General features: G+C 39.2%; 1 protein-coding gene across 1 annotated transcript in view; it reads right to left on the bottom strand.

Annotated features, from left to right (window-relative positions):
* Positions 1-9,626: 9,626 nt before the first annotated feature.
* The window catches only part of LOC101619571 (24-hydroxycholesterol 7-alpha-hydroxylase), a 66,489-nt gene continuing 64,948 nt past the window's right edge, over positions 9,627-11,167 (bottom strand). The window contains exon 12 of the mRNA XM_004673544.2: positions 9,627-10,009. Coding sequence (XP_004673601.1) covers positions 9,938-10,009 — 72 coding nt within the window. The 3' untranslated portion in view covers positions 9,627-9,937. The remainder of the gene's footprint in view (positions 10,010-11,167) is intronic.

Below are 11,167 nucleotides of genomic sequence, written 5' to 3' on the forward strand. Positions count from 1 at the left end.
TATATAACTCAGGACTTTTTTTACTGCTGTATTTATCCCCTTCATGACAAAAGATGCAGAAAAGCCTATAGTTGTGACTTCTCTACCCCATCAACTCTGCTTTAATGCACATCTACCCATGAAGTTCTCATTGCAAAACAATGTGTGATTAACCATTGGAAGTGAGGCTGGTGTGGAGTCATAGGGCGCCCCTCTTATAGATCAGATTTCTGGTGCCACAGAGGAGAAAATGAGGTGCAGAAGGTATGCTTGAGCAGAACAAGCAGAACTCAGTTCACACCTTCTTCCTCTGAACACTACATTTCAATCCAAAAGAGAGGCCTCTTTTTTACGCTGAGCTTTCTTGATGGGATAGAACTGCTCTCTGTTGAGCACTGCTGAGAAAAACACTGCCTTGGAGCTCATTTCTTTAGTGAAAATTTTCATTTCTTCTGAGAGAAAAACAAATTGAAAAAGCAAACACTGTTGCTTATTTCCACCACGGAAGGCAACTGTATAGTGAGCACCTCTGTTCTTACCTAACTTCATTCCAAGTATTGCGGACAATTTCAGGATGCTTGTGTAATAAATCAGTTTGTCACACTTCTTGGAACTGAAGACTAAAATCAATATTTCCCTATTCAGTGAGGCTCTTATTTGTTTTGAAAGAAGAAACGGAAAGCATGTGAAGTGCTTACACAACTCCAATCACAAAGAATCAATGTTTATTATTATTATGAGTATTGACTTATCATTCTCTCAAGCTCATGGTGTCACCATATTAAGATCTATAAACTTTCAGAATGTTCTAAAATAACAATTTAACTATCCTGCATGTTCTTTCCATTGCTACACTAGAAAAACAAGTTTTCATTATGCCCTGGAAAAATTTTAAGTTTCGGTCATCTTTATACTTAACATTTTTTATTTAATTTTATATATCTCTTTACATTATTATTCATTTTATAACAATATTTACTTACCCTCTCCCACCCATTATCACCATACCCCCCCAACATTCCTCCTTCTTTCTGATCCCTACCCCCCTCCCTATAGTATTTCCAAGGTTTATAATTGTCTGTTTTTGTATTGTTTTGTTGTGCCTCTTTCCCCCATCTTATTTGGTTCTCTTAAATTCCCCCTATAAGTGAAACCATTCAATATTTTTCTTTTTCTTCTATTTCACTGAGCATAATCCCTGAGCTCCATCCATGTTGCTGTGAATGGCATGAGTTTATCTTTTTTGGTTGCTGAGTAGTATTCCACTGTATATATACACTACATCTTCTTGATCCAGTCACCTAGTTTCGGGCATTTGGGTTATATCCAGGATTTTCCTATTGTAAGCAGTGCTGCAATAAACACAGGGGTATGTATCTTTTTGAATTAATGTTTCTGTGTCCTTTGGGTAGATCCTTAGCGGTGGAATTGCTGGGTCATATGGTAGTTCCATTTTTAGTAGTCTGAGGAATCTCCGTAGAGCTTTCCCTAGTGGCTGTACTTAACATTTAATTAGGCTGTAGTTTTATAAACCATTAAGGCCCATTAAAGAACAATGGGAACTGAGTTGCAGGGACATTTTTTACTTTGTTCAATCATCTGCTATGTAAATAACCAATGTTTATCGTCACTCTGACTTGCTTTACTGTGCATAATTCCCCCAACTCCTTCCATTTTGCTATAAATGGCAATATTTTATCCTTCCTTATGGGTGAGTAGATTACTGATGGTCTGGGGCTCTGCAGGATTGGATAAGCTTGTCGAAGAAGGGAACAAAGTGAGGCTCCCCCTAACTGGAAAGAGCTTATACTAGGTTGGTAAGGGGTGAGGAAGAGGAGCTGAGTCCTGAAGAGTGGGTGGGTGATGTGAAATGAGGGAGTTTAGGAAGAAAGGCACTCAGGTACTGGGTACTAACCTTGCTGAAAGAGGCACAGAAACTGCAAGAAGTTCAGGATCTCCTTGGGTGGTCAGAGGCAGACTTGAAACACTGATGACTACGGACACTTCTTTTATTCTGCATTAGGTAAAATCCTTGATTCTACTTCAAGGGTCCTCAGAATTAATTACTCACATAGAATTTACTCCTGGTCCAAAGATACAGGACTTCAGAATCAGCTATTTGTGATGTCTTACAGGTATCTATGAAGTTGTTTCTTTGTATACCTGTCGTGTGTTCTGAGTCATACTACTCCATTGTTCTTGATGATGTCGTGTGTTCTGAGTCATACTACTCCATTGTTCTTGATGATAGACTTTAAAACAGCTTTATTGAGATATAGTGCACATACCGTACATAAGTGTAAGACTCAGTGGCTCTTCATATATTCAGTGATGCAGCCATCATCACAGTCAACTTCAAATATTTTATGGACTCCAAAATGAACTCCCCTTAGTCATCATTTGCTCAGTCATCCCATGTCCCAGAGCCCCAGACAATCAGCAGTCTGCTTTCTTTCTTCACACATTTGCTTTCTGGAAATCAGGTAATACGTAGTCCTTTGAGTCTACACACTTTAGCACATTTTCAACGTTCATCCACATTGTGGCACTTATCAATAATCCCTTCCTTTCATTGCCAAATATTACATTATATGGATATGCCCCATTTTCCCTATGCATTTGTCTGTTGATAGAGTTCTGAGTTATTGTCCCCTTTTTGGCTATTGTAAATAATACTGCTATAAAGATCTGGATGAAGGTTTTTATTTGATGAAAGCATCAAGACAAAAAAGATTTGCTCCACATTGTTCATTGCAGCATTATTTATAATAGCCAGGGAATGGAAACCACCTCCGTGTCCACTGATAGAGGGCTGGATTGAGACAATATGTATATCTACCCAATGGAATACTACTCACCCTTAAGGAAGGATGAAATATTGCCACTTATAGCAAAATGGAAGGAGTTGGGGGTATTATATGTAGTAAAGCAAGCCAGAGTGACAACGATAAATATTGGACATTTATATAGTAGATGATTCAACAAAGTAATACACAAAAACTAGAAGACAAACTAGAGGCTAAGTGGGAGAGTTCAGGAAGAAAGAGCCAAAGGGGATATCAGGAATGGGGTCAGGAAAGTAAGGATTTTTGTTTGAACATCTATGTTCAGTTCTATTGGGCATATCCTGTGGAATGGATTTCTTGTATGATATGGTAACTCTATGCATAACCATTTGAGGAACTGCTAGACTGTTTTTTAAAGCAACCACACCATTTACATTCCTATCAGCAGTGTATGAAAATTCCAGTTTCTCAATGTTTCACTAACACTTATTACTTTCTTTTTGACGATAGCCTTCTAAGTGAGTGTGAAGTGTTATCTCATTTTTACTGTGATTCCTATTCTTGATGGCTAATTATATTGAGCATCTTTTTGTGTGAGTCTGTGTGTGTGTTACTCTTCAAATATCTTCTTTGATGAACTGAGTATTCAGATCCTTTGCCCAAATTATTTTTTTTAAGATTTATTTATTTATTCATACAGAACTGGGGTATAGGCCAGAGATGTGGAGGATGAGAGGATTCACCAGAGACAGAGCAGGGAGCAAAACAGGAAGATCTGAGGGGAGCAGCGGGTGGGCCAGGAGAGGTCTGCCGTGCCATGTGGTCACCTCCAGGGCAGGCAGGGATCAAACTTATGCGGTGGCTTTAGCTTCTTAGTGCTGTACTCCAACCCGCTGCGCCACCAAGGAGGGCCCCTTTGCCCATTTTTAAATTGGGTTATTTGTCTTTTAAAAATTGAATTGAAATTTAGTATTCTTTATGTAGTCAAAGCATAAGTCCCTAAATAGATCTATGATTTGCAAAAATTCTCTCCCACCCTATGTGAGATCATTTGGGCTACTATAACAAAATACTGTAAATTGGGTGACTAATCACAGATTTTTTTTTTTCTTACAGTTCTGGAGATTGAAAGCCCAACATCAAAGTGTCAGCACAGTTGGGTTTCGATGAGAACCCTCTTGCTGACTGCAGACTGCTCACTTCTCATTGTGTCTTTTGTGGTACAAGCTGCTTGCTGCAGCTTCTTCTATAAGGACACTGATCTCATTCACAGGAATTTGCCCCATAAATCTTACCACCTCCAAAGGTCCCAACTCTTAACACCATCACTTTAGGCTTCAGGTTTCCAACCTTCAAATGAATGGGGGTGGGATGCACAGATACTTAACTCATTTATTTATGAGTTGTCTTTTTGCTTTTTGAAGAAACTTTGAAATACAAATGATTTTAATTTTAGTGATGTCCAGTTTATCTATTTTCTTGCAGGTACTTTTGCATTCACATATATAAACAAACCGTTGTCTAGTCCCAGGTAATAAAGATTTAGACCTGTTCCCTTCTTAGAATTTTATAACTTTAGGTATTATATTTAGGTGCTTCATGCCTTTTCAGATTAGTTTTGTACATGTTGAGAGGTGGAAGTTCAATTTCATTCTTTTGCATGTGAATATCCACTCTTCCCACATACAGATTTTTAATTCAAATGAACTTATGCTCATATCTTTATTTCAATAATAAAGAATATTCATTTGAAATCATGCAATCAAATACATGTGGAATTGCTAGGTAAAAATAACTTTGTGAGTAATTAAAGAAAAGCCAGTTAGATATTGTGCCCATTTCACATGTGAAGAAACCAAGGCTCAGAGAACTGAACAGATTGACTATCATATAAATCTAAAGTGTTACACTAGAATTTGAACAAGTATCTTCCCACAGTGCAACCATCACTTTTTTGTTACACAGAAGCTGCCTTTTGTCTCCTATTTCCAACCATAGGGAGTTTGGGGTATTTTTTACTAGTTTGTATTATTTTATTTAGTTTAAAAGTAGAATAAAATAATCTCTGTATAACTAGTTCTGTCATATTTAGCTTCATGTGATAAAGAACAGATAAGGACTATCACATTAGGCATGATGGAAAATATTTTATGCAATCCATGACTCAATAAATAAAATACACACTGGCCAGTTAATAGATTGAGAGGAAAAGAATGAATCACTTTCATTGCTTTTGGGTACATTTATTCTACACTGAGGTGATGAAGTGAAGAGAAAACAATTTGAAATAATATTCCTGATTTGTCATTCAGGAAAAGGTTTTTAACTGTGCTGTGCAACATACACTAATGAGCCAAGGAGCTTAGCCAAGGAGCTTCCAGTTCTTCCAAAAGAAATTGATCAGTCACCTATCTAGCAAGATTTTTTTATATATATAAAATAAAAAGAACATTTCAAATCTTGATCTGTCTGGTTAAAGTCACCTGATCAGTGACCATAAAACCTGATCTACACTTAGAGTGGCTAGGTTTTACGTTAAAGCAATAATTCAAGCCACAGAAACCCTGAAGAGTGTCTCACTGGGGTCCCCAGGCTTAGCAAGGGAAATAATTTGCAAAGGTCACATAACAAAAAGTGACAGAACTGGATTTGAAAGTAAGTAATTGGATACCGACCTGCGTATGCTGCTCTTCTATGCCCTAATTACAAAGACAGTGCCTAATACACAGAGGATGATCAATAAATATAATTTTTTGTTCAATGCCTCTTAAGTGGGTTAATAACCTCCAAGTGAGTCACTTAGAAATTACTTTGTGTGAGAATCCTTTTCTATTTTATAACCAATTGACAACTCAGAAAATAAAGCACAGAAGCTAAACTATAATTTTAACTTCAATTTTATGCCTTTAAAAGGACAGTAGCGCAGAGCATACCCATGAAGTCATGATAGTATAATCCTTGACACTCTTGCACAGGTATGCAGCATGTGGAACTCATATTCCTCTAAAATAAATCACAGAAGAGAAGGTCAAAGGCATAGAACAAAAGAGGAACACGGAGTTTCATTTGGAGATTGTTCAGGCAGGCTACTTTATGTTGGAGCAACCAACATCCATGTCATCTGCTCACACTGTGTCCAGTGCAGATTGTGGGGATGGACTCTTCCCCCTCACTGGCACTCAGGGGCTCAGACAGATGGAGGCTCTGCCTTCTTGTGGCTGCAGTTTTCCCATCATGCCACCAGAGGAAGAAGGAAATAAAGGCAATTTTTATCCTTCCCTATGTCCTTGTTTCAACTTGGAATTCACACTCATCTTTTCTACTTATAGCCCTTTGGCCCAAATTGGTCACATGACTCTGCAACTGTGAAGCACAGAAAAATGTGGGAAGTGCCTGACATTCAGAGAGGCATTCAAACAGACCTGTACCATGTCCCCTTGATGGGGAGGATTATTTATCCAGGAGACCTTCTCAGTGGGTGCAGGTTGGGGAGGGGAGTTTGTGTTTAGATTCTTTGAGGTCTGCTTGGTTTAGATGTCCAGGCAGCAGACTTAATTGCAAATAATACACAACAGTACCACTGGTGGATTCGCAAAATGCCTACCGTAATGATGCTGGGTCTGTCATAACTTCACTCCAGGACACAGGAGTTCTAAGGCAAAAGATGTTCAAGAATGGACCATGAATATGAGTCACTGACCCTAGCACAGTGTCTGGAAGACACTGAGGTGTTCTTTTAGGGGTGATATTTCTGTGGGTTTTGAGGTTCATTCCCAGGTCTCGCTCAGTATCCAATGCATTGTATGGATCCAATTCATCTAACCCAATGGCCAGCATTATGCTCAGTAGCAAGAATGCCCCCAGCACCTGGAATACACAGCCCTGGGAACACAGGGTTGAGATGTGATTGTGCCTTTTCACAATTACTTACAGAGCACCACTTAAGGAATGTGTTTCCTTTTCCTGAGAGTCTAGGTAGGCTTTGCTAGATGAGAGCCTACCTAAAGCCTTTGGTTTCCAGGCAGGGAAAGAATGCTTCTACCAAGTGACAGAGTAAGATTTCTATTGAAACTGATGCTACAACTATCCCTTGGGAACATTTTTGGACACCTCATAATGCTAGACCAGGAGAACTACCAGTTTGGCAGTTCTCAACAGAAGATTGCTTCTACAGGAGGGAAAGAGAGAATGGTCATCTGAGACCCAGATGATTCACATGGCACTTCTTGTGGCCTTCACACAGGTGAATCGTGATCACAGTTTGACAAAAGCAAAGCTTTTGTGTCTATGGGCACAAATCCCTCAGAGATCAGATCTGGTTCATTTCACCAGGCAAGCAGCCTGGATCAGTTTAACTGTTGTGTTAAGGGGAGAGAAATCTAGAACATGTGGTGGAGTGAGATGAATAGTCATTAAGCTTCATATCCAATTGCAATAATAGGAGCTGTAGCTTCTTAAATTAATCCCTATGTCTGAGGTGTTTAGTAGAGATTGTGGCCGGCCACCACCACTTTGAAAGCTAGGTGATGGATTTAGTTTATTGTGGAGCATAAGCAGGTCTGAATGGTGCGAGGGAGGAGAATATCAGACGTTCTGGTGCCTTCCCCCACTTCACATCCCCTCAGGCCAACTTGGATTTTAGGTGCAGTGAACTGTTCTGTGTAAGCTCAGACTCTTTAGTGTTTCTCCTTAGCACTTAGAAAACTAGCTAGGTCCCACCACACAAGTGCTGCTGAGAAGTGCAGGGGTGTCAGCATTATCAGTGGAGAGCAAAGCCACTTGATAATTATTGCTACCTCTTGCCCTTCAGGGTGATAATACTGGGAGGGAGGTGCATGTGTTTCTCAGGTGGTCTATAAAATTCAGCTCCCAAGGCTACAACACCTACCTTGGTAATTAACCCTAACATTGGCAGAGTCTTCTTCCTGGCTTACTTCTGCTGCCTGAGGGCACCTCTCAAATAAACTATCTGCATTGCACACAGTTCCTTGTCTCAGGCTCTGCTTTCCAGATAACCTATGTTAACACATATAAATACAGAGTTTTATGTTATAGATATATATAAATGAATATAAATATACATATAAAATCCCAGGCTAGGGAGAAAAATAAGAGAAATAAGTCTATTTCTCTTGCCATTCATTATTTCAAAGGTCAGCTGTATCTACATTCTTTTTCAAGTGCATAAACTTGTCAGCTAACATTCATCTTTACTAAACGAGAAAAGAGAGACAAACACTAGCCTTGACTGGCTGTGAATTTAGCTGACGAGGATATTATACGTTTCTTTGTGGGCTTCCGCTGCATGGAAGAACCTGTTCTCCCTGAGAACACACTTGCCATACTTGCAGAGCCTGCCAGGGAGTGATATGAGATTTCAAGTCCACTATGGGCTTCTAAACTGCTTTCTTCAGCCCCTTCTGTCTCCAGAACCGAAACACTGCTAAACTAGGCTACGAACTGCTAGCTAAACTTGCAAACCACTGTGTTAGATGTCCTAATGCACTCCACAGTACTTAATTTTCTCCTAGAGAGTCATCTGCACTTTGATAGGAAAAAGATGACTAAGCAATCATTATCAGCCCCATGGGATAATTCTAGCACAGGGGAACAAATAATCCAGAGGACAGTGTGTACTACAAAGCTAACTTACTGTGACATAAAAGAAGGAAGCAGAATTTTATTGATGATTGGAGGACAAGTTATGACATCACTGATGACTATTTTTAGAATCACGTGTTTCCTCTACAATGATAAGATTTTTTGTCTGGATTTCACAGCAAAGATTTCAGGCATAAGTCTTACATAATAGATTCAGATGTTACCTGCCTTGACACATCATCTTATTTGTGTTTCTATACATTAGCAAACTTACTTTCTCTTAAACTATACACTTATAAATACCCTGAACAGAAGAATATTTTAACTTTAATTAAAACACAAATCAATCAGTTACATTTATTGAATATATTTTATAGGGAAGGTGCTGTCCTAGGGCAGTTGAGTACATAAAAGAGTATAAGACATGATCCTTGTCTTCAAAGGTCTTAAAAAACTATCATACTTTTGGCATTAGATATGTTTATGATAAATATTAAATGAGCTTACAAATTCCAGTTGCTAGTTAAAAACCATACTAAGAAAATTCATAATTTTTTCATCAATAATTACTTCAATTTTTTTTGAAGTCTAAGCTTTTTAGTCTTTTTTAAAACAGAAATTTAAGTATATTGCCTTTTCACTAAGATTTTCATTAAACAACACTATTTCTATGTAAAGTTTTTTTTTTTTTAAGATTTATTTATTTGTGCATACAGAACTGGGGTACAGACACCAGAGGCTTAGGGGCGGTGAGAGGCTTCACCAGAGACAGAGTGGGGAACAGAACAGGCAGATGGATGAAGTACACTGCTGAGGGGAGCAGCGGGCGGGCCAGGAGAGGTCTGCCACACCATGTGGTCACCTCCGGGGCAGGCGGGAATCGAACTCATGTGGAGGCGGCTTTAGATTCTCAGTGCTGTGCTTCAACCCGCTGCGCCAACAGGGAGGGCCTTCTATGTAAAGTTTTAATATAGTAATGCATGAAACCAGATTCCAATTTCTCAAGAAATATCTCTTTTTTTTTCTGAGTTAGTTAGCATCCATAAACCATGTCTTTGGGGTCTTTTTTTTTTTTTTTTAAAGATTTATTTATTTATGCTTACAGAACTGGGTTATAGGACAGAGGTGTGGTGGGTGACAGGATTCACCAGAGACATAGTGGGGAGCAGAATAGGCAGATGGACAAAGTACACTGCTGAGGGAAGCAGCAGGCAGATCAGGAGAGGTCTGCCATGCCATATGGGTCAGCTCCCTGGCTGGTGATCGAATTCGTGCTACAGGGGCTTTGGAGAGCTTCATAATGCGGTGCTTTAACCCACTGCACCACCAGGCAGAGACCATCTTTGGGTCTTTATGTCACTGAAAGTGATGTTGGATTGTTGTTCTACTCTTGAGATACCAAATACATATGTACCATCTGGACATTTTCTTGAACTAAATCTTAAAACAAAGTTAAGCAACATATTCAGGGGAGCTCACTCTGGTTGAGGTGTTGAGTGGTGGGTGCCCAACTAGCAGATGGAGAGCACTTGGTTCTCCAGAAGCCATGGCCCTCATAGGCCCTGTAGACATCATTTTCTCTTTTTAAATTCAATCCGGCATGTTCCTTCTGGCTGCTGTACTCCCACCAAGTGGAGAGAACTCTAGATAGATTCAGAGAAAAAAGTCAACAGTTTCAACTTAAGGTGTATTCAATTGCAATCTCTTCTCAAAGGCACTGAGTTTGGTTTGAAATATTAGAAACTTTTGTTTGATGAGGTTCATAATGTCAAATTCTGGACTTCAAGGGACAGAAAAGGAAGCCACCCTTATTCTAACTGCAACCTCTTCACAATTTTGCACATCCCAAGGCCATCATCATCCACCCTTCAATTTATTGGGCTAAAGAGGATAGCACAAATTGAGTTCCTTCTACATTTCTGCCTCAAAGCCTCACTGGGTGAGGCTTCTATGCTTTAGGTTAGAGATACTTACAAACCAACATGGCACTGGTAATATAAACTATTACTATTTCAGGGTACCTAAGACCACAATTTCTATTTCAGGGTACCTAAGACCAAATGAATATTTTGTGACTTTCAAATGTTCTGATATAAAGAAAGGGTGAAGGAGTGTGTAGGTGAGGGAAGGTTAGTTTATTGCAAAGAACACACAGAGGTTGTTGAGGCTTAGGGGTGTGAAAAGAAAAGCAACTTCTTTTGTCAACCTTGAGGGCTAGAGATGACTAAAGAGGGGGTCTGTCCAAATTAGACCACCAATCTATTGTCAGGCTGGTGATGCAAGGCCATAGAGTGAGTTCCCTAGGAAGGAGATTTTTAGAGAAATGACTAGAAAGAACTGCAGGGTTTTCATGGACTCTGAAATTGCACCTATACTTTTTTTGGGTATGAAAAGAAAGCATCACTTTTTAAGAAGTGATCCACAGATTTTATGAAATTTTCTAAGGATCCATGATTTCCTCCAAAATAAAACAAAAATAATCCAACCAACTAAATAAACAAAATCTCACGGTGCTAGCAAAAGTGAGGTTACTTTTGCAAGAGCATTAAAGTGGGTCTGTTTATGAACACACTAACTGGAACTGCTCCTGTATAAGATCTGGATGCACCTGCTCAGTCACACATTTTGGAAAACTTTGTAGCATTTACTTACTGTTTGGTTCTTTACAGGAGAAAACTGAAATTAAATTAATTCCTTAAAAATTCCTTTTGAAGGAACTCTCCTGCACTGCTGGTGGGAATGCAAACTAGTACAACCACTATGGAAAACTGTTTGGAGGTTCCTCAAACTGCTAAACATGG

This window comes from Condylura cristata, unplaced genomic scaffold (assembly GCF_000260355.1).
Source record: "Condylura cristata isolate star-nosed mole 26May11 unplaced genomic scaffold, ConCri1.0 scaffold00001, whole genome shotgun sequence".
NCBI lineage: Eukaryota > Metazoa > Chordata > Mammalia > Eulipotyphla > Talpidae > Condylura > Condylura cristata.